This window comes from Xyrauchen texanus, chromosome 50 (assembly GCF_025860055.1).
Source record: "Xyrauchen texanus isolate HMW12.3.18 chromosome 50, RBS_HiC_50CHRs, whole genome shotgun sequence".
Taxonomy (NCBI): domain Eukaryota; kingdom Metazoa; phylum Chordata; class Actinopteri; order Cypriniformes; family Catostomidae; genus Xyrauchen; species Xyrauchen texanus.
In genome coordinates, this window is record NC_068325.1 from 2,773,243 (window position 1) to 2,797,068 (window position 23,826).

General features: G+C 44.1%; 1 protein-coding gene across 4 annotated transcripts in view; it reads right to left on the bottom strand.

Moving 5' to 3' along the window:
• LOC127641371 (phosphofurin acidic cluster sorting protein 2-like) overlaps positions 1–23,826 on the bottom strand; it is a 90,954-nt gene that overhangs the window by 47,342 nt on the left and 19,786 nt on the right. For all 4 annotated transcript variants that reach the window (XM_052124345.1, XM_052124344.1, XM_052124347.1 and 1 more), the window contains exons 2-4: positions 15,895–15,982; positions 2,779–2,868; positions 1,864–1,989 (exon numbers count right to left, since the gene is read on the bottom strand). In XM_052124345.1, coding sequence (XP_051980305.1) covers positions 1,864–1,989; positions 2,779–2,868; positions 15,895–15,982 — 304 coding nt within the window. The remainder of the gene's footprint in view (positions 1–1,863; positions 1,990–2,778; positions 2,869–15,894; positions 15,983–23,826) is intronic.

Below are 23,826 nucleotides of genomic sequence, written 5' to 3' on the forward strand. Positions count from 1 at the left end.
AATATCTACCACTACTAGTAAATAGTTAGACTATTTGTTGAATCTTTGTAAAAAATTATTAATTGTCTGGGACTACTGGCAAATATCTACAACTATTGGCAGACAGTTAATTGGCAAACCATTGGCAAATATCTACCACAATTGGCAAACAGTTCTTTAGCAATCCTTTGGCAAATATACAGTAAATATCTGCCACTATTGGCAAATAGATATTTGGCAAACCAATGGCAAATATAAATATCTGCCACTATTTGTAAACAGATCTTTGGCAAAACATTGGCGAACAGTTCAAACCCTGGGCAAATACAAACATGTGTCACTGCTCGCAAATGGTTCTTTGGAGAAACGTATATATATCAGCCACTGTTGGCAAACAGTCATTTGGCAAACCTCTGGCAAATATCTAATTCTATTAGCAGTCAGGTCTTTATCAAAACTTTGACAAATATAAATGTCTACCACTAGTACAGGCAAAAAGTTATTTGGCAAACAATTGGCAAATATTTCTTTAGCAAACATTGACCAAATTAAATATCTGACACTTATGGTAAATTGTTGTTTGGCAAACCATTGGCAAATATCTACCACTTTTGGCAAACAATTCTTTAGCAAACCTTTTACAAATATAAATATCTCCCACATGTCTAGCAACCAGATCTTTGGCAAACAATTGGCAAATATCTACCACTATTTGCAAACATTTCTTTGGCAAATATTTACCACTACTGGCAAAAATTTGCCAATTTGGTGAACCTTTGTCAAATAGAAATGTCCGGCACTACTGACAGACAATTCTTTAATTAATATTTGTCAAATACAGTCTCTACCACTATGGGACAACAGTTCAATTAGTAGTATAACATATATTTTTTTATTCTACAAATATATGACATGTTATGGGCTTGGTCTTGGCGGGCTAGATCCGCTCTATGCATCCTGCTGCTGCTATTGTAACTTGACATATGCTGCTGCTGTTGCATGGAACCCATGCGCTGCTGCTGCTGCTGACAGAGAAGCATCCTGCTTCTACTGAACCAATATAAAATCCCCATCCCCGTAGAGCAGATCTAGACAATTGTTGCTAGGGAGGTGGAGGGAGAAAGGCTGCTGCATCCATGCTGCTACGATGTGTAGGCAGGTTAAATATAATTTGATGAGGACAAATGGGTTTCTGATTGGTTAACGTAGCAGGGAGTGCCAGGGTGACCAATCAGCCAGTGTCACAGAGTTTCCTAACTGAACTTAATTTGTCATTTCTATGGCAAACCATTGGCGAGCATTTCTTTAGCAAACCTTTGGCAAATGTAAATATTGGCTACTACTAGTTCTGCAAATAGTTATTTTGCAAACCTTTGTAAAATGCAATTATCTGTCACTGCTGGCAAACAGTTCTTTGGAAAACCTTTGACAAATATCTACCATTACTGGCAACTAGTTCTTTGGCAAACCATAGGCAAATATAAATATCTGCCACTATTTTCAAACAGTTCTTTGGTGAACCACTGACAAATATCTACCAATACTAGCAAACGGTTATTTGCCAAAGCTTTGTCAATTATAAATGTCTGGCACTACTGGCACACGGTTCTTTGGCAAACCATTGGCAAATATCAGCCACTTCAGGCACACAATTATGGCAAACCTGTGGCAACGATGAGCGATCCACTATAAATAGGATACAAATGCATTTTAAACTATGAAATATGTAGATATCTTCATAAAAACATCTAATCGATTATGAGAATTGACAAGTATTCTTTTTAAAGAGTTTTAAAGAGGTCACAGCCTGTCTGAGAAAAGTCTGACTGAACTGGACACTGGTTTGATTGAAGGGAATATGTGATTGAGTAATTTGATCTGTACCTCAGCCATATTAATGACTCCAACCGCTAGAGTCTTGTAGCCCAGAATCGTTCTGTTTTTATAGCGTTTCCTCCTCTGAAGCATGATCTGCAGCCGGTTGGCATCTCTCTTCAGGAAGTGTGGGTACTACAGAGAGAGTGTAAGAGAGTACAGTGATATGAGCGTAATGTTGCTTTAGATTACATCATTTTCTTGCTCTCCGCAAGAATTTTGTCTCGCTCTGTATGTGAAAATGTACACTGTAAATGTTCCCTCATGCTTTAACATTGTTATTTTCACTTTAACCACAATTCCAAACATATTTAAAAGAAAATACAGAGAACACAGTTTGTGAATTGATTAATTTTCCATATAACAAGCGCAACTGCAATCATGTGATCGACAAAAATTCTCACTCATCGGCCGTGATTTATTTGTCATCCGTACGCATGAGTTTTATCACAGAGCCATGAAAATGTACTTTTACAGACGTCACCCTGAGAAACAATTGCCACCGTAATAGGGCTTTAGAAGAACAAGGGAAAGTGAAAATAAAGTAAACACTTCATGCTAATCCAAAAGTGTTAGCATGAAGTGTTTACTTTATTTTCACTTTCACTCAAACCCTTTAACATAAGAGCTTTCTGTTACACTGCATTTGTTCTGGATGTATCCATGGGAAAATAGTTATTCACTCATCTAATATAGAGATTTTTTTTTAGCAGCTATATCTTGGTTTGTATGCCTTTAAATAACCAATAGAATGGTTTTAAGATATTCAATTCATTCAGTTATTTTGGTTTAATAAGCCTCACGATGTGATAATATTCATTTATAAATACGGCGGCATATGATCCTTGATAAAAAAGAGGGTTCTTTGCTTGACCAAAGTTGAAGAACCTTTAATTTTAAGAACATACAGCATCAATGACCCACCTGTAGAGAGAAGGTGAGCTCCAGGTCTGTCTCCATGAGGCCGCTGGGTGGGAGCATGTATTCATTAGACCTCAGGATGCGCTTTGAGCCCTGAAATCATGAACGGACAAACATGTTTTATCTAATCTTGTCAATCTTGTCTCTTAGAAACACACACACACACACACACACACACACACACACACACACACACACACACACACACATACATTAATTACAAATCACTACAGAGAACTTGTAAGGACTCCCTCATGCAAAATCAATTGACTCTTGGCAAGATTTTAAAGCAAATATCAGAAATGAGCCCACACAGTCCCAGGGCTCGGTAGAAGTAGGAATGAATGCGCATTGTTTTAAGTCACTGAATACAGTCTCATAGTTGTATATTGAAATGTTGCCAGTATTGTTCGAGACTGAAAAGAATAAATAAGACAGAAAATGCAACAAGAACTCACTTTCCATCATCAGGTTCTGATTACAGTAACTGTAGTATCAGTAGTATTTCCAACAGAATACATTTTGGTACTGTACGATTACAAATCATTCAAGAAAACAAAAGGAATTTAATGATTCCTATACTATGTAAAGCTGAATTCAGATTTTAACAGAACAGATTATGATTCATATTCTAATACTCTGATTCAAGTCTCAAAAGCCTTAAATACACAGTAACAGTTCTTGGTTCATACGTTCAGTTTGTTTATGAACAAGATGTCCGACTGGTTCGGTGAAGGGGTGTATTCATTAAATGGGTCAAACCAATGAAATGCTCCTTAACAGCCTGCCCTGGAATGCAAACGGCTTGCACTAAAGTCAGTCTTTAATAGCAGGACAAAGCAACACAAATGGAATTTGCATGACTACAAATGTATGAAGACAATTTAAAATGAGAGTTTAAACACCATACATGTTTTCGCTACAAATGGCAGCTCTTATTTATCAAATGCTGGGCTTAATTTTTACCAAAACTCATGACAAGCCTAAATATCTTACACTGTGCACAAAAGCACAACATTTCAAATTATAATTCATGTCATTTTAACTGTGTGGTCTTCAGTCACTTTTACACTTTCATAAATTGGGGATATGGTCTGGTCTGCACTTATATAGCACTTTTTTTAACCTTAGAGGTTACCAAAGTGCTTTACACTGTGTCCCTATCACCCATTCACACTCATACACCAATGGCGGCAGAGCTGCCATGCAAGGCGCTAGCCTGCCATTGGGAGCAACTTGTGCAAATTAGGGATCATGTTTTTTACATACCTATAAACCTATCTTTGTATACTGATAAACTTGTGTATTTCACCCCTTTCATTGTTGAATGCAATTGGCTCATTGGGAACTGAACGATCGACACGCATCCTCTCGCTCGTTCAGTCAGCAGATCCTCGTTCACGAACGAGATTACTGAGTGATTCATTCAGGAATATGAGTCAGTGTATGCAGGTGAACAAAAACAATTCGTTCACTTAGAAGATTCATTTAAAAAGAATGATTTGTTCACAAACTAAACATCACTATGTTTCAGTGCAACTGAAATGAAAAATAATTTGGCTTCGGAAAAGAACCAGTTCTCCATTCCCAAACCTAAAAATAAGTAAAACTTATTGTAGGGTCACGTATTTATTCACTTTCTAATAATAATATACTTAAACATTTCGGTGTAACAAGTTGTATGTTTTTTGTGTGCAAATGCTTAGCATATGTGTACAGTCGAACACTAGCCTTTTAAAACATACTTCATTTGACTGTGCACACATGCACACTACGACTGCTTTGAGAGACTGGACTATTTCAACTTTAGTTTGAAGTTATACAAATGCAGGTATCTCCTGACCTCCTCACACATGCACTCTTGACATGCACATCCACTGTTGTTGTTTCTACCTTCGTCTCCTGTTGTTTAGTAGCGATTACATCTTCTAGCGCTTCTTTGTGACAGCAACGGCTCAACTGCGAGTGTCGCCACCTTGTGGACCCACAAATTAGTGCAAATAATTCCAGGTGCGTGTGCATGCTGCATGTTCAGAATATGCAGTGGTTAAAAAAGTCGGGCTGCACACATTAAGTGCTCGAGCAATCTGCTGATGACGAAATTCACATCACGTATCCTGTACGCAGACATCTAGTGTTTGCGTCAGACCAAAGCATATATTGAGCTTAAGGCAACCAGGAGTTCCAGTTGGTTAACACTTTTATCCTAAAGAGCAAACTTATTGATGAAACATGATTTCTATGTAGATGCTACACACAAATATGTGCATGGGCATGGTTAGTGAATGAGACCCAGTGAAGGTGTTAAATAAATTCTGCTCTTTGTTACTGTCCGTTGTCCTTCACTTCCGTTTGCTCTGTGTGTTTCCATTCTCTTCTGTGAACCAGTTGTAAGCTTATCTGGAAATCAAGTCACGGATGTGAGCTGTCATGCTAACTAAACAACAGGGACCCCTGCATTAACATTCATCTGCTTGCTAATGTGCCGATCCCTCACAATCCTGGTAGCATGAAATAAACACACAGAAATACCTCAACATGAAATGCACAATGAACCAACATGTGTTTCAGAATCAGTGCTAGCCTAAAACGAATGTGAATGAATTTACATGCCTTTTCCATGACTGTTAGTGACTACTAGATTTTTAAAAAATAATTTTATAGAGTTTGCAAACACAATAAAGCAATTTCTAGCTGAAAAACAAATACGGCCTAGTTGTCACACGCTATACTCCAAAGAATCCTCAAGGTAAGTTTATTTTTGAAAGTCAATTTCTATATTGACATAAATTAGTATTTTAAGGCCACATCAACACATATTTGTTTTCGGTTGAAAACTCAATTTTCAGTTTCCTAACCTCATCGTTTTCTGATGAAGGAGCATTTTCGAAAGCCCGAGGAAAATGTTGTTCTTGTGCGGGTGAGTCTTAAATGTGGCAAAATCAATGTGTTCTTAAACTCCAATTTAGGTGTTTTAATGTCATTGATTTTCATAGTATGCCGTAATGGACAGCATTTTTTTTTAACAGTAAACCCAGTAGAAGGGCGTAAACAGTCATGTAGAAGTGTGGACATGGCTTAATTTCGACTTTTGTTAATAAGATGCAATCTATGTTTACCTCTAATTAGATATAATTAAATTACATCTAACTCTCTATTACACTTGAATCCACAATTTGATTGTCATTTGATGAAAAATGACTGCAATGTAAACAAAAGTCTTTTAAAACAAAAAATCTGTTTACCATGTCTAAGACTATCGATTTAAAATTCAGACTTGTAATATTCCTTGAGTTTAAGATAAAAATGCACATTCGAATGCTAAAACTGTGCATTGGAATTATACATGTGTGCCTAGCACTGATGATGACTTAGGTGGAGGTCTTTGGCAGTTGTGTCTTGCTCTCTTATCAGCACCTCGCAGTTTCCACTATTGGGACAAATAAGGTTCGGGAAAAATAAAAACATTGCAGATACAGTACAAATCCATTAAAACGCACAATGAACAGTGCCCAAGCCTAATTTACATAGAAAAGAGGCGTTATGCGCGTAAAGGAATGAAAATAACTGAATATAAACAGTCAAATGCAATTTTAGCTCTGATTGGTTAGTGAATAAGATGCAGGTTTTTGCACTGAAGTACCACACAGTTGCATTGAAGCAAAAATGTACTCGAAAATCGGACAAAAAGACAAAAGGTACAAGACTGTGTGCTAAACATCTTTCATATGGGAATGGACAACAATCCCATGAAGCACTGCAAATGGTGTAATTGAATTAAAAATATTAGATTATAAGTAAAAGATCACCATGTTAAATGTTGAAAAAAATATTCAGTTATACAGTATATAAAAATGTACGTATAAGTACTTTGAGAGTGTAGGGGAGACAGACTCGATCGTGTCATTCAGAGTGCATCATGGGAGTGTGCGGTCGCCTAGGTTTTCTGTCTGGTGGATCGTTTCCCTTCAGGGTTCTATCAAAAAGCACATTCCACTCTTACGTTTCTTCAGTTCAAAACAAAGAGAGAAAGACGGTGAAAAAAAATGTCTCACTGCACATACGAGCTCTGAAGAGTGGAAGAACTCTGAATGGACCATCCAGCTGGTCTTCAAAGTGTTGATTCAAGCGGACACTTCAGTGAGCAAGAGCAGAGATAATGAGATATCTGTCTGTATTCCTTTGGAAGAACATCCTTTATTTTTACGGTTTGATGAAAACACTGTAATCCAAGTAAAACCTTCAGTGATGTATCTGGAAGCTTTCCTGGGTGGGTGAAACTGGTGCAGTTGATGTTATCTGTCACGAATGACGGTGAAGGTAGAGTCGGGACGAGGATCTAAATGCAGCAGGTTTTATTAATAATACCGGCAACACAAAAGAACACCAACAAAAGAAACATCCAAGATGGGAAAAGGTAAATAAACACGAAAGGCAAACAAAGGGTTAACTTAACACGGAGGGTAAACACGGGGATAGCTGGAGTGAAAACGACGAAGGAAGCATGGGAACAGGCATCTACATACAACAAAGACCGACAGGGGAAAGGAGAAACAGACCAGGTTAAATACACAAACACAATGAAGACTAAACGAGACACAGGTGAGAACAATGAAGAGTGCAGGCAGTGAGAGAGGCCAGGAATTGTGGGAATTGTAGTTTTGACAAGGACAGTGAAACACGGGGCAAACAACAAGGAAAACACGACATGGAGCGCGAACGGTGACGGGTGAAGTGGAAAACACGGAGCAGACAAGGAAACATGACATAAACGTGATAGTGCGACAGAGAACACAGGGCAGACAACAGGTAATCGTGACAGAATCCCCCCTCAAAAGGACCGGATTCCAGACGGACTTAAGACACAGACAGGAAACAACAGCAGGGATAAACAGATGTTCAAGGCGAGAGGGGCTAGACAAGGGGAAAAACAGATGGACCAAAGGGGGCACAAGGGACACAGACCAAGGGGCACCAGGGACATGGAGACAGACTATGGGGGCACAAGGGGAAATTAGGCAGTCCAAGGAGGCAAAAGGGGCAAATAGGCAGTCCACGGGGGCACAAAGGGCAGACGGGCAGACCAGGGAGGCCGAGAGGGCAGGTGAGCAGTCTCTGGGGGTGTGTGCAGGGAACCAGGTCGGGTGGCCTGGGGAACGTCCCCCGGGTAGGGACAGGTTTAGAGGGCCTGGGAGCTGGCCACTGGGCAAGGGCCGGTTCAGGGGACCCGGGAGGTGGCCACAGGACCGGGACAGTTCGAGGAGGCCTGGGAGGCGGCCACAAGACAGGGACAGGTCTAGGGGGCCCGGGAGGTGGCCATCGGACAGGGACAGGTCCAGGAGGCCTGGAAGGCGGCCTCAGGACAGGGACAGGTCTAGGAGGTCTGGGAGATGGCCGCAGAACAGGGGCCGGTTCAAGGGACCCGGGAGGTGGCCACAGGACCGGGACAGTTTGAGGAGGCCTGGGAGGTGGCCACAAGACAGGGACAGGTCTAGGGGGCCTGGGAGGTGGCCATCGGACAGGGACAGGTTCAAGAGGCCTGGGAGGAAGAGTGGCCACTAGGGGAGCTGGCGGAGCCAAGGAGGACTTCTGAGATGGCGCAGTCGAAGACTTGGGTGGTGGCGCCGAAGGAGGCGCAGGCAAGGCTGCAGGAGACCCTGGGGGCGGAGCTGCGAGGGGCACTGGAGATGAAGCTGAGGGAGGCTCTGGAGGCTCAGGAGGCAGAGCAGTGAGAGGCTCAGGAGGCAGAGCCGTGGGAGGCTCAGGAGGCAGAGCCGTGGGAAGCTCAGGAGGCAGAGCCGTGGGAGGCTCAGGAGGCAGGGCCGTGGGAGGCTCAGGAGGCAGGGCCGTGGGAGGCTTTGAAGGCGAAGGCCTGGAAGGCTCTGGAGGCGGAGCCGATGGAGGTGGCGCCGTAGGAGGCTCTAGAGGCGGAGGCCTGGAAGGCTCTGGAGGTGAAGCCATGGGAGGCTCAGGAGGTGGAGCCGAGGAAGGCTCAGGAGGCGGAGCCGAGGGAGGTGGCGCTGTAGGAGGCTCTAGAGGCGGAGGCCTGGAAGGCTCTGGAGGCGAAACCGATGGAGGTGGCGCCGTAGGAGGCTTTAAAGGCAGAGGCCTGAAAGGCTCTGGAGGTGGAGCCGAGGGAGGCTCAGGAGGTGGAGCCGAGGAAGGCTCAGAAGGCGGAGCCGAGGAAGGTGGCGCCGTAGGGGCCCTTAGGGGCGGAGCCGTAGGAGGCCCTGGAGGTGGAGCCGAGGAAGGTGGCACCGTAGGGCCTTTAGGGGCGGAGCCGTAGGAGGCTCGGGAGGCGGAGCCGTGGGGGGCTCAGAAGGCTCTGGGAGTAGAGCCGTAGGGGGCCCGGGAGGCGGAGCTCTAGAAGGCTCTGGAGTCTCTGGTTGCAGAGCCGTAGGGGGCTCAGGGGGCGGAGCTCTAGAAGGCTCGAGAGACTCGAGAGGTGGAGCCCTGGAAGGCTCGAGTGACTTGAGGGGCGGAGCCCTGGAAGGCCCGAGTGACTTGAGGGGGCGGAGCCCTGGAAGGCTCGAGAGGCTCGAGAGGCGGAGCCCTGGAAGGCTCTGGAAGCTTGAGAGGTGGAGCCCTGGGTGGCTCGAGAGACTTGAGAGGCGGAGCCCTTGGTGGCTCGAGAGGCGGAGCCCTGGGTGGCTCGGGAGTAGGAGCCCTGGAAGACTCGAGAGACTTGAGAGGCTGAGCCCTTGGAGGCTCAGGAGGAGGAGCCCTGGAAGGCTCGAGAGACTTGAGAGGTGGAGCCCTAGGAGGCTCGAGTGACTTGAGGGGCGGAGCCCTGGGAGGCTTGAGGGGCGGAGCCCTGGGAGGCTTGAGGGGCGGAGCCCTGGGAGGCTCGAGGGGCTTGAGAGGCGGAGCTCTGGGAAGCTCGAGAGGCGGAGCTCTGGGAGGTTCGAGAGGCGGGGCTCTGGGACGCTCGAGAGGCAGAGCTCTGGGAAGCTCGAGAGGCTTGAGAGGCAGAGTCCTTGAAGACTCAGGAGGCGGAGCTCTGGGAGGCTCGAGAGGAGCCCTGGAAGACTCGGTAGGCGAAGCTCTGGAAAGCTCGGAAGACGCTGACTCTTGGACGGGCACGACCACTGGCGCTGGCTTTTGGACGGTCACGGCTACTGGCACTGGCTCAGGGACGGTCGAGGCTACAGGCGCTGGCTCAGGGACGGTCGAGGCTACAGGCGCTGGCTCAGGGACGGTCGAGGCTACAGGCGCTGGCTCACTGACTTCAAGGGCGACAGGCTCGCTCACAGTGACGTGCGTAGGCGTTGGCTCGCTCACCGTGATATGCGTAGGTGCCGGCTCGCTGACCGTGGCAGGCGCTGGCTCGCTGACCGTGGCAGGCGCGGGCGCTGGCTCGCTGACAGTGGCAGGCGTGGGCGCTGGCTCGCTGACCATGGCAGGCGTGAGCTGGAGAGCGGAGGCTTTCCTTCTCCTCCTTCTCCGGGCGGAAGAAGTTGGCTGCGCTGGCTCATCGATCCGGAAAGGCAGGGGCTCAGGCTCGACAGCCGGAAACACAAGGAGTGGTTCCTCGGGTGCGAGTTTTCTGAGGGTGAGACTCACGTACTCCCTCCACGTGTGCTCTCCGAATTCCGGCGCTTCCCGCCACTGGGCTGATGATAACCCGCCCCGGTAGATGAGCTTCAGGGAAGCGTTGTCGAACTCGGTGTGGGTGGCGATCCCGGAGAAGAGCCGTGAGTACTCGCGAACGGGAAAACCTGCATGTGCCAGTGTGGTGAAAACCGCTGCTAGATCCATTTGCGGTCGGTCTTTCTGTCAAGAATGACGGTGAAGGTAGAGTCGGGACGAGGATCTAAATGCGGCAGGTTTTATTAATAATAACGGCAACACAAAAGAACACCAACAAAAGATACATCCACGATGGGAAAAGGTAAATAAACACGAAAGGCAAACAAAGGGTTAACTTAACACGGAGGGTAAACACGGGGATAGCTGGAGTGAAAACGACGAAGGAAGCATGGGAACAGGCATCTACATACAACAAAGACCGACAGGGGAAAGGAGAAACAGACCAGGTTAAATACACAAACACAATGAAGACTAAACGAGACACAGGTGAGAACAATGAAGAGTGCAGGCAGTGAGAGAGGCCAGGAATTGTGGGAATTGTAGTTTTGACAAGGACAGTGAAACACGGGCTAACAACAAGGAAAAACACGACATGGAGCGCGAACGGTGACGGGTGAAGTGGAAAACACGGAGCAGACAAGGAAACATGACATAAACGTGATAGTGCGACAGAGAACACAGGGCAGACAACAGGTAATCGTGACATTATCAAAGGATAAGCTCTAATGCTGACAGAATGACTGATGGACTCAATTTCTGGTTGGAATGTCATATGAATGTGTATGAAACATGCCTTTAGGAGTATCCAATCACTGATCTTCACCTACAGATCACTTTAAACATCACTGGCACTCAACTGAAGGATTTGATTTACCATCCAACATCTTTTATTTCAATACTAACAAAAAAGTACCCTGGTACTATCATGTCTTTTTGGAGATGTACGGTATGTTTTTGGCAATACAAGAGTTTTTAGACATGTACAGTAATATCGTAGTCATGTATTTTTTAATATGTACCATGGTACAAACATTACATATATACAGTATCTTTGGTAATATTATGTGTTTTTGCAGATGAGCATATTTGGGCATATTGCCATCATAATACCACAGTTTTTTGGACATATAATATGGTCATTATTTATTTTTAGAATGATTTGATGCAATTCAGTGTGATTAATTATTTAAAAAATAACATGTTTAAAAAATTATGCAATTAATCATGTCCCTGGACAACAGTATGGGAATATTCCTTCAATTGCAGCAATTCTAGCATGAAGTACCACCTGTTTTCAGCAGGGGGCAGTAAGCAAAACTTTATTTAATCTTTATAGGCAACATGCAGCTGTACAGACAACAAGCCACACTCAGGCTTGCTTGATATAACAATATAACAAATGTTATATATTTCTTTTGAGATGCACTATGGTATTAGCATGTTTTGGGCATGTTTTTTTTTTTTTACATGTAATCCCTTAGATTGGACATATTATGTTTTATTTTATCATGCATATGGAACCACAGTATAGCCATTTTTGGACATATACAATGGTAATTCCCAATTTATATTATGTGTCTTAAGCATTTGATACACTTATTATGTAAATATGTGTTGTTACACTGTACTTACATTTAAAGTACCTGCATTTTGTTACATCTGAAGTTACACTGTTAATCTTGACTCCTAATCCTAAACTTTCCCCAACCATTACCCTAAACCCTAACTCTAATCTAAAACCTAACCCTACCCCCTAAACCTACCCGTACCTCAACATCAGTAGCAGCAAATGTGGATCTTGTGAGAATTTTGCAAAACAACATGTAGTTACACAATAAATACATTGTATTGTATGTATTTTAATGTTAGTACATTAAATGTTAACATTCTAATTGACTGCAGCTACATAATCCTACAAGGTCTCTTAGGTCCTCTGAACAGAGAACTATTGTTCCCAGGTCCAGGTTAACACAAAAGGGTGACAGGGCTTTTGCAGTAGCAACTCCAAAACTCTGGAACAGCTTACCCTTATACATAAAAAATGCCCCTTCTTTATATATTTTTAAATAACAGCTGAAAACGTCTAGGTTACTACTGTAACCTACGTTCCCTGATGGAGGGAACAAGACGTTGTGTCGAAGAAGCTACACTAGGGGTCTCTCTTGAGAGCCTCGCGCATCTCTGAACTTAAGAAAAGGCCAATGAGAAATTGCCAGACAGAATTAGCATGATCCGCCCCCAGACATAGGGGTATAAATGGAGGGAAAAGTGTCTGTCCATTCAGGATTTTGCCCTGAGGAGCCGAGAATGAGGTTCGGCCGTAACAGTGGCTCAGTTCAGCGACGTGGACGGTAGGACACAACGTCTCCTTCCCTTCATCAGGTAACGGAGGTTACAATAGTAACCTAGACGTTCCCGTCTGTTGCTCACTTTGACGTTGTGTCGAAGAAGCGACACCAGGGGTCCATATTTAATCACGCCATGCACTAATATGTGTACGTGCGCTGATGACGCAGGTGCAGGCAGGCAGTTACGTGCCAAGGCGACAGGCCGTGTCAGACTGCACGTACCCTTCCCCAACGCCCCAAAAGGTCGTCATAACCTTCTGGTTCCCTACACCCCAAGGGGGGAACAAGGCGACGTGCCAAGCATGGGAGCAAGCCTCAAAAGGCACGTCTTTTCTCTCTCTATGTTTCTCGCATAGAGTTTAAGAGGCTGGGTCCATCTTAATGCTATCACATGCATCAGGGAATGCATTCTTTTCCAGAGGGCTAGGGAGGAGTCATCCAGGGAGCCGAGTTAGTGGGATCTCCAGGGATAAGAGCACACGAGATCGCCTCAGTGGAGGAGAAAGGCGCTAGATGCAAGCGGTACACCCGGTCAGTTGTTAGCGTGCAACCAAGTTCTACCGGCTCGGAACTGAGAGAACACGGGATGAAACCAACTTGACCCTGAGGTTGTAAAATCTCGTAAAGGTATTGTGTGTTGCTCAACCCGCTGCTCTGCATAAGTCTGCTAGGGAGGTGCCTTTGGCCAGTGCCCACAAGGATGCTACACTTCAAGTCTAGTGGGCTCTGACCCGCAAGGGGGTGGGCACGGCCTGGGTGTGATAGGCAAATGCTATGGCGTCAACTACCCAGTGGGAAAGCCTCTGTTTGGAGACAGCGTTCCCTTTCTGCTGTCCACCAAAGCAGACAAAAAGCTAATCATAACGTTTACAGCTCTGCGTGCGGTCCACATAAGTATGCAGGGCGCGCACTGGACACAGCAACGAAGGGGCTGGGTCTGCCTCCTCCCGGGCCAGGGCTTGCAGGTTCACTACCTGGTCTCTGAAGGGAGTCGTAAGAACCTTGGGCACATAGCCCGGTTGCGGACTTAGGAGGACGTGAGTGTCTTCCGGACTGAACTCCATGCAAGTGTCGCTGACAGAGAACGCTTGCAGGTCCCGACCCTCTTGATGGAAGTGAGTGTGATCAGGAGGGCCATCTTCAGGGAGAAGGCCTTGAGCTCAACAAATTCTAACGGCTCAAATGGGGATCTCTGAAGGCCCGAGATGACCACTTAGAGATCACAGGAGGGGAACAGGCTTGGCCGGGGAGGGCTCAACCTCCGGGCACCTCTAAGGAACATGATAATGAAGTCGTGCTTACCCAAAGAGTTGCCGTCTACAGCGTCGTGTTGGGCCGCGATAGCGGCAAAATACAACTTCAAGGTGGAGGGGGACAGCCTCCCCTCCAACTTCTCCTGCAGGAATGAGAGCACTAACCCGACTGCGCACCACTGTAGGTCTTCAGACCGGGAAGAACACCAGTTCATGAATAAGCGCCACTTAAGGGCGTAAAGTTGCCTGGTAGAGGGAGCTCTGGCTTGGTTGATCGTGTCTACGACAGCAGGTGGTAGGCCACTTAGATCTTCCGCATCCCGTCCAGGGGCCAGACGTGGAGTTCTGGGCGCAGATGCCAGAGGGTGCCCCGTCCCTAAGAAAGAAGGTCCTCCCTCAGGGGAATTCGCCAGGGAGGGGCTGTCGTGAGGAGCATGAGATCCGAGAACCAAGTCCGAGTGGGCCAGTAGGGGGCCACCAGAATGACTTGTTCTTCGTCCTCCCTGACCTTGCACAGCAACCACGCAAGAAGGCTCACTGGGCATATTTGCGCAGCCTCCGGGGCCAGCTGTGTGCCAGCGCATCTATCCAGAGGGGAGCCTCCATTCAGGAGTTCCAGAGCGGGCAGTGGAAGGTCTCTCGGGAGGCGAACAGGTCTTCCTGTGCCTTGCCGAACCATTCCCAAATCAGCTGGACCGACTGGGGGTGAAGCCTCCACTCTCCGCTGGGCGTACCTTATCGCGACAGTGCATCTGCTGCCATGTTGAGGCTGCCCAGGATGTGAGTGGCGTGCAGCAACTTGAGTCGATGGCTCCAAAGGAGGAGATGGCAGGCGAGCGAGTTGTGACATGTAATGGGAGCGCACGCTGCCTTGCCGATTTATGTATGCTCCCGTTGTTCAACGCTGCTGTGTATTGTTTTTATAGTTTTAATAAACTCTTATAAGAAAATATTCTCTTTTATGAAAAGCGCTGTCGAAGCGCCATGGGCAAAGATGCACTACCGTGCAGAGAAGGAGAAAGCCGCTGATATGTGCCGTAGATCCAACAGCATTCGCTCTTTCAAGAGATTAAGTGAACAGTCTTGTGAATAAAGCTCGCTGATCACACAACCGGTCGGCTCCGAAGAAAAATTCTGAATGGACAGACGCATTTCCCTCCCTTTATACCCGTATGTCTGGGTCTGTCTGCCAATTTCACATTGGCCTTTTCTCAAGTTCAGAGATGCGCGAGGCTCTCAAGAGAGACTCCTAGTGTCGCTTCTTCAACACAACATCGAAGTGAGCGACAGACGGGGATCTCGCCTTTTTTCTGTGGCATTTGGTCCAACAGAGTTTAGTTAATTATTAGTATTTTACATGTTTTATTGATGTATGTTCATTGGTATTATCCTTATACAGTGTTTTATACTTCTTTTTTGTACAGCACATTAGTCAAGAGTCTGTTGTTTTTAATCGTGCTTTATAAATAAATTGACATTGACATTAACATTGACATAGTAGTTAAAAACACCTGACTTTTCTGAGATATAAATTTAAAAAGTAATGCAACTTAATATTGAATTAATATATATTACTATGATGCATTAGATGTCAATATATGTCTCTTTTTGTAAAATTACAGCCTTACAAGGTACAAAACACACACAAATACACAGTTAGTGTGACCATAGTGGAGCGTGAGGAATGCTGAGGGTCTCAAGTGCTCTGAAATTACCCCTGAATACATCCCACAATGCACTGCTTCAGCCCCCCACAAGCCATCTTATTGCGTTCAATCCCAAATTCCCACTGAGCAAGCTGTTGCCTTGGCAACAGCTCAGTTACCACGGTGTGATGTGTAAAGCTTTGAGCGATGCAGTAATGCTCCAGCACACCTCCATCACAGGAACACATACACAGAAATACCATAGAAACAGTGCTTTTTTACCTGGATCTTTACAGCAATAACCACAGAGCTGAGCTCACGATCCAACTCTTTAAGAACGATTAACTTCTTCAGCGTCAGACTACACAACCTGAGAGACAAACAAAGAGAGAGAGACCTGATTATTAGGTGCCATTTACAAGTCGTCTAAAGGCCCCAATACTTCCAGAGAAGTTATTTTATGTTATTTTACGATGGAGTAATGCCTTTTTCCAGAACCAGTAGGAATTCATTTTCTCATTATAGTTGGGCTTATCAAAGAAGGCCCTCATAAAGCTATTCCATATTATACATACTGTAAACTTAAGCCTATTATGTAGTGATTGCTTGTTTTTTCCCCCAACACTTTTTCTATACTTGGAAATAGTGTACAATAAGAGCTGGGCGATATGGCTTCAAAAGTTATATCTCAATATTTTTCAGCCTATTGACAATTTTCAACCAAATAGCCAGTGTAGGCACATCGATTCAAATTATTTAAAAGCTTGAAATAAAAATCTAGTTAAAAACAATGAAGGCATGTCTTCCACCAAGTTTTACTAAATCAACACAAGGAAGAATGCTATTCCATTATTTTCATTTATGCACTAATACAAAACCACAGTATGAAAAAGCAATATTTATCTACTTATAGAATGCGAGTTTGAAAGGAGCCTTTGAAATTTGAATATTAGCCAGCCGTCACTTTCATCTGCGACAGAGATTTCTTCATCCTCACTTTCCAGAAACTGAGAATGAGTCTGTCAAGACACACACACATATACACACCTCTATTTCTCTGTGCTGCATGACTCATCTTCTATGAGGGGTGAAATATCTAGCTTTTTTCTCAGTCTTCTCACTTTTTGTGGTCCCTAACTATAATAAAGACACACAAACACATACACAAGCTCGCAAACACACTTGTCAAGCCCTAAATTACACATATTTTAACACATTTTGGCTCTGTTCCACAAACTAGTCAGCTGCCTTCCAAGACAGCATTTTGAGTGGCCATAGGCATTTTCCATTGTGAAGGCTGTTCCATCTAAAAAAACTTGTTTTGGCCAAATTCTAAAGGCAGCATCACATGTATTCTTCAAAAGAGAAGGCAATTCAGAAAGCACTGCGACGAGCTTCGTAGAAAAACCCAATTAGAAGATGACTCGAGAGAAATGTTGATTATAAATAAATGTACATTTCATTAAAGGAATAGCCCCCTAAAAATGCTAATTCTCTCACTGACAACCCTCCATCTGGCCCTCACCCACCTAGACAATAAGGACTCATACGTTCGAATGCTGTTCATAGAGTTCAGCTCAGCATTCAACACAATCATTCCCCAGCACCTGATTGGAAAGCTGAACCTGCTGGGCCTGGACACCTCCCTCTGCAACTGGATCCTGGACTTCCTGACTGGGAGACCTCAGTCAGTCCGGATCGGGAACAGCATCTCCACCACCACCACACTGAGCACTGGGGCCCCCCAGGGCTGTGTGCTCAGTCCACTGCTGTTCACTCTGCTGACTCACGACTGTGCAGCAATGCACAGCTCGAATCACATCATCAAGTTCGCCGATGACACGACCGTGGTGGGTCTCATCAGCAAGAACAACGAGTCAGCATACAGAGAGGAGGTGCAGCGGCTGACGAACTGGTGTAGAGCCAACAACCTGTCCCTGAATGTCGACAAAACAAAAGAGATGGTTGTTGACTTTAGGAGAGCACAAGGTGAACACACTCCGCTGAACATCGACGGCTCCTCTGTGGAGATCGTCAAGAGCACCAAATTCCTTGGTGTTCACCTGGCGGAGAACCTCACCTGGTCCCTCAACACCAGCTCTATCACCAAGAAAGCCCAGCAGCGTCTCTACTTTCTTCGAAGGCTGAGGAAAGCACATCTCCCAACCCCCATCCTCACTACATTCTATAGAGGGACTATTGAGAGCATCCTGAGCAGCTGCATCACTGCCTGGTTTGGGACTTGCACCGTTTCGGACCGCAAAGCCCTGCAGAGGATAGTGAGGACAGCTGAGAAGATCATTGGGGTCTGTCTTCCCTCCATCAAAGACATTTACAAAAAACACTGTATCCATAAAGCAATCAGCATTGTGGACTGACCCCACACACCCCTCACACAAACTCTTTACCCTCCTCCCGTCTGGCAAGAGGTACCGAAGCATTCGGGCCCTCACGGACAGACTGTGTAACAGCTTCTTCCCCAAGCCATCAGACTCCTCAATACTCAGAGACTGGTTTGACACACACGTGTCCTGAGTTGCACTTTAATTACTGTCACTTTATAACTGTCTGCTACCTCAATAACTGCTATGTGCATAGAACATTATCTCATAGTATGTTATGTTTACATTTTTAGAAACTGTCATCTTTTTGCACTACTGAGTACTGGTCGGCGCTGCACTGTCTATTGTCCTGTTCATTGTCAGTAATTTGTTGTACTGTCCTGTACTTTTTGCACATGTTTGCACGTGCACTTTATATAGGTATATATAGGTAGTTTATATAGGTATTTTATTTTGTTTTGTAGTCTCATGTGGTCCTATGTTGGTCCTTTGTTGTTTTTATGTAGCACCATGGTGCTGAAGGAACGTTGTCTCGTTTTGCTGTGTACTGTACTAACTGTATATGGTTGAAACGACAATAAAAATCACTTGACTTGACTTGACTTGACTCATCCTTATGTCATCTCAAACTAGTATGAACACAATTCATACGACCAATATGGGTTTTTTAATGGGTGTATCAAGAGAGCCGATACATGCTGATATATCAAACAATTTAATATAGTAAATAACAAACATAAAATTGCAAAACAATATATATAAATAAACTATTTACTCAATTTCACACAAAACAAAAAAAAATATTGTATTTATATTGTAGATAGCAGCTTCTTCAGATTTCTGTTTAGTCATCAAATTTTTGTCATTTATTTGCACATGAAGAAATTGTAAATATATTAGGAAGAAGGAAATATCAGTACACACAGTAGTCCATCAACAATGGATGGCATGTGCGCATTAACAATCAAGAAATACAAATCAAACCAGTTGCACATACAGTGCTTAGTGTATAAGACTACTTACTACTACTTACAGCACAAGTGAAGCGCTTTTACTTTGGGCTGCATCCGAAAATGTAGGCAGCTGCCTTGCTACCTTGCTGCCTAATCAGTTAATGGCATTGCTGACTGCTGTTGGCACAACAATTTCCCGCCGCCAGCCTCCTGGATTACAATCACCGGAGGAAGGCCATCCAACAATGGGTTGGTCGGACCCCACAGCAGAGTCGACAGCTTTTCTGCTCTTTGAGCTTCGGGAAGGATGGCCGCCCGTTCGCTTTTGTGCAGCAGCTCCGTGACGCCTGCCGGAAATGGTTGCTGGTGGGGGGAACCCGTGGCGTTGTGGAAGTCATCGATCTGGTGGTACTGGAGCAGTTTGTCTTCCAACTCCCCCGAGGTATGTCCACGTGGGTCCAGTGCCACCACCTGGCTTCGTTGGAGGAAGTCATCCACCTAGCAGAGGACTACATGGTGGCGTTCCAAGGAAGTAGCAAAGCAGTCTCTTCTTCTCTCTCTCCACCCCCTGTGCCTCACTCTCGCCTAGTTCCGGCTCTTTGGATGTGGGGAGGAGCCCGTCCCAACCCCACTTCGTTCCCCTCCCCTTGTCTGTCTCTCCTACCCCCCCGTCTCCCTCCGCTATCCCCTCCAGGTTGGTGAGACCACCCCCACGAGTGCAAAAGGAAAACCTGGGCCGGTCTGCTAGAGCTGCGTGGAAACCGGACACAGCCAGGTGTTCAGTGATGGAGGAGGGGACACTCTGCCGTTGATCGAGGTCCCCTTCGAGAGAATTCGCATGGACCTCGTCGGGACATTAGAGCGGACTGCACGCGGCCATCGCTTTGTATTAGTTCTGGTTGATTATGCAACGCGATATCCAGAAGCAGTGACTCTACGCAACATCTCAGGAAGTAGTGTTGCGGAGACACTCTTTAAAATGATCTCCCGAGTAGGGATTCCAAAGGAAATCCTCACTGATCAAGGCGCAACATTCATGTAATGTACACTTCTCAAACTATATGAATTATTAGGCATTAAGTAGATTATCACTCGCAAACCAACGGGTTGGTCGAAGGATTTAGTAAGACCTTAAAAAACATGATTCGTAAGTTCGTACACCAAGAATTGAGATAAGTGGCTCGAATCCCTGCTGTTTGCAGTACGAGAGGTCCCGTAAGCCTCCACTGGGTTTTCACCGTTTGAGCTACTGTATGGGTGCCGGCCGTTATATGGGAAGCATGGGAGGAAGGACCTTCGAATAGTAAAAATCTAATTCAATACCTTCTTGACCTTAGAGCAAAACTCTGCACTTTGGGGCAGGTAACACAGGAGAATTTGCTCCAAGCAAAAGAACGTTAACGCCGACTGTACAACAGGGACACTCAACTACGGGAATTCGCACAAGGAGATAAAGTGCTTGTATTGCTGTCCACTTCGAGCTCCAAATTACTCGGCAAGTGGTAAGGACCCTTTGAGGTCACACGACGAGTCGTGAACTCGATTATGATGTTAGGCGAACGGACAATGGAGGGGCACTTCAAACCTACCACCACAACCTCCTCAAACCATGGAGGGAGGTGGTAACTGTAGCCTTGGAGATGGTAGTTCCGGAGAGGGTGGAGCTCGGGCCAGAGGTATCTCAATGCTTTTTCCACACCGTTTGGATTATACCCATTTGTGACTCTTACATTTGGTTTGTTCAGAGCCCCGGCCACGTTTTAGTGCCTTATGGACAAGGTCCTCAGACTGCACACTGCATATGATGACATCATCATTCACAGTAATGATTGGCAGCGGTATATGCAACATCTGAGGGCTGTCCTGAGAGCGCTGAGACAGGCGAGTCTCACTGCCAAACCGAAGAGATTTTTACTCCATTGCTGATTACGTTTAGAGTTGGAGTTTAGTTTAGGCGGTAGAGTTAATAAAATATACATTACTGTTGATTGTATTCCATTGTTAAAAAGAACAATTTAATTAACAATTCACAGCCACTGGGGGCAGTGAATTTCAGTAAATAGACTGATTTCAGCAGCAAAACTTTTAATCTACTGTTGCAGAATTTACGGTGCGTCTAGTCTGAGTACAGAGCCACATTAAATGTGAAACAATGTGAAAATGCATGTAGCGTGAAGTCTGGCTCATATTTTCTGTCCTAATCTCTGATCAGACTCTTGGCATCAGAGGAAACAGGTTGCTTCCTGATGTAAGGAGATTAACAGCGACAGTGTTGCCCTCAACACACAGGGCCAGACAGCACAATCTGCTTCTGCAGAAGCAAAAGACCCTCAAACACACACACGAACAACACACACATACACACACACACACATGGCCACATATAGCAGTCATGATACTATAAAACACCTTTGCATATTGAACACAAACATTTGCAACATTCGTGTAATGGGAAATGTTCTTGGTCATTGTGGGTTCATACACTCAGGTTTAATGAAACAGAGGAGGAGACGAGGATATGCTTTTTTCTGTGAAGATAAATGGCGGCTGTGCCGTTAGATAAGTCTCAATGGCTTCAATCTTTTTGAGCACCTGTTTTGCTGCTGTCAGTCTGCATAAAAGCATCTGGATAACCACAGATTCATGGTTTATGCAGAAAAATTGCAGATATTATACAAAATTGCAATCTGCCACAAATAATGCGGGAGTGGTTGAATTCTTGCGATCGCAAAATCCTGGAAAGACTGAATTCATTAATAAAGAAAATACTGTTTTTAATTCCAAAAAAGGATTTCATTTAGGGGTAGGGTTAGGTTAGTCTGTTGGCATTACAATAATCTTTATAAAAAAAACGGCAGAAAGCTATAGTGTCTTTGTCCTCATTTAGGTGCATGCGCGTGTTTTGCTCTGATCTGTTTAAGACCCTGATTATTAACTTAATCTCGCCACACCTAAAGGTCACACAAGTGACATCACTCGCAGACTGACATACTGCAAACACAACGTTCTGTCCATCTACAGTATATTTGCAGTGTGTTATGACACAAGATGTGAATTATGCAATGATCTTGAAATATCCAAGGTATTCATTTTAAAGACACATGGCATCCTTCATGAAACACGAACAGAACCTTCTAAATCTTCATTAACCATTCTTTGATGTTTCCTTGACTTTGGCCACTTTTATTTCCCCAGGGTTGATTTTTAATAAAGTAACTGATATCAACATTTCTTTTTGTTAGGTGATCACATTAAAACACAATAAGGAGACTTTTTACCAGGTCAACATCATTTATTTGTAGTACTTTTTGGAGCATTCAACATTCACACCAGCATTGACTTTGTTCGAAACAGTTGCTAAAGGTTGTTGTCTTTTCTCAAAATGAGTGAAAGGCTGTAATCAGCAGTGATTTTCAGTGCAGCCTCAGGCTCTTACACTAAAGATGTCACATTAGCACACAAGACAACACTCATTATGCCCTGGCCAATCAATGAGCTCCATTAGAACCTGATGCTGGCATGGCCCAAATCCTAAATCATCCTATTTATAGACAAAGAACAACTTATGTTGTGTCTATTTAGCCAACCTCAAATTAAGTTTACTACATGGCAAATTGGGGTCCTGTTTCACCCAAAACATTAATAAAATAAAGCAAATTTTTAGGACTATTAAGATATTTGCATCATGACATTATTTTCATGACAATTAAACACAATTTCCACAAATTCCACAATAATAAAGTTGCATTACAGTAATGAGAATCTAATGAGAATTATAATTGAGAATATTGAGAATTAACCATTGACTCAAATTTAAAGGACAGTTTAGACAAAGAGTGACGAACCACAGCAAAGCAAATTGCAGATGATCACCCAAAAACAATTCACACTGAGCACAATGCAAATGTTTGTTGGGCTCTGCAATGCATTCACATGCCTGAATGTAACATTGCAAAGCACATTGCTCTGATCGCTCACTTAAATGTAACAGATATATTGTTACTCTGGAAGTAAAGTAGTGTGACAGAAAAATGTATCAACATATTACGTTATAACTAAATTAATGATGCTGTTCTATTAATAATAATAATAGTAGTACTGCTGTTGTAATAAAACAATTCTAGGTACTCGGAAACCAAAAATATCAACAGCTAAATGATACACTTTCGTTCATTTAGGTCGAATTTTAGGTCAACAGGTTTTTCCAACCCGGTCTCATGGCAAGTTGTAATAATTAGAACGAGATGGCAAAATACTATAAAATAGTACGAGGTGGCAAAATCGTATGAAATCATACGAGATGGCGAAATCATATAAGTTGGTGGAATTGTAAGTAATTGTATGAGATGTAGAAATTGTTAGAAGTAGATCAATCAAAAGAAGTCGTACGAGATGGCAAAATCGTCAGAAATTGTACGACATGGTGAAATGGTAAGAAAATGTACGAGATGGCAGATCGTATTTAACCGTCTGAGATGGCAAATCCATACAAGATGGCGAAAACGTAAGAAATTGTACATGATGGCGAAATCTTAAGAAATCGATAAATCTTATGAAGATGTATGAGATGGCAAAATCGTACAAGATGGTGAAAACCTCAGAAATTGTATGAGATGGCAAAATCGTAAGTAATCATATGCGATAACAAAAACTAACAAGATGGCGCAATCATAAGAAATTGTACGAGATAATGAAATTGTAAGAAAGCATTAGAGATGAAGAAATCTTAAGAAATGAAGAAAACATATATGGTGAAAATGTAAAACATCATAACATATGGTGAAATCGTAAAATTTTATGACTTTTACTCCCATCTAGAAAAATAAAATAAAGAAAGAAAATAATAATAAAAAGGAACGATCTCACAGCAATTTTTTCCTTACAGTCTAAACTATTAAACAACCCCTAAACCTAACGAT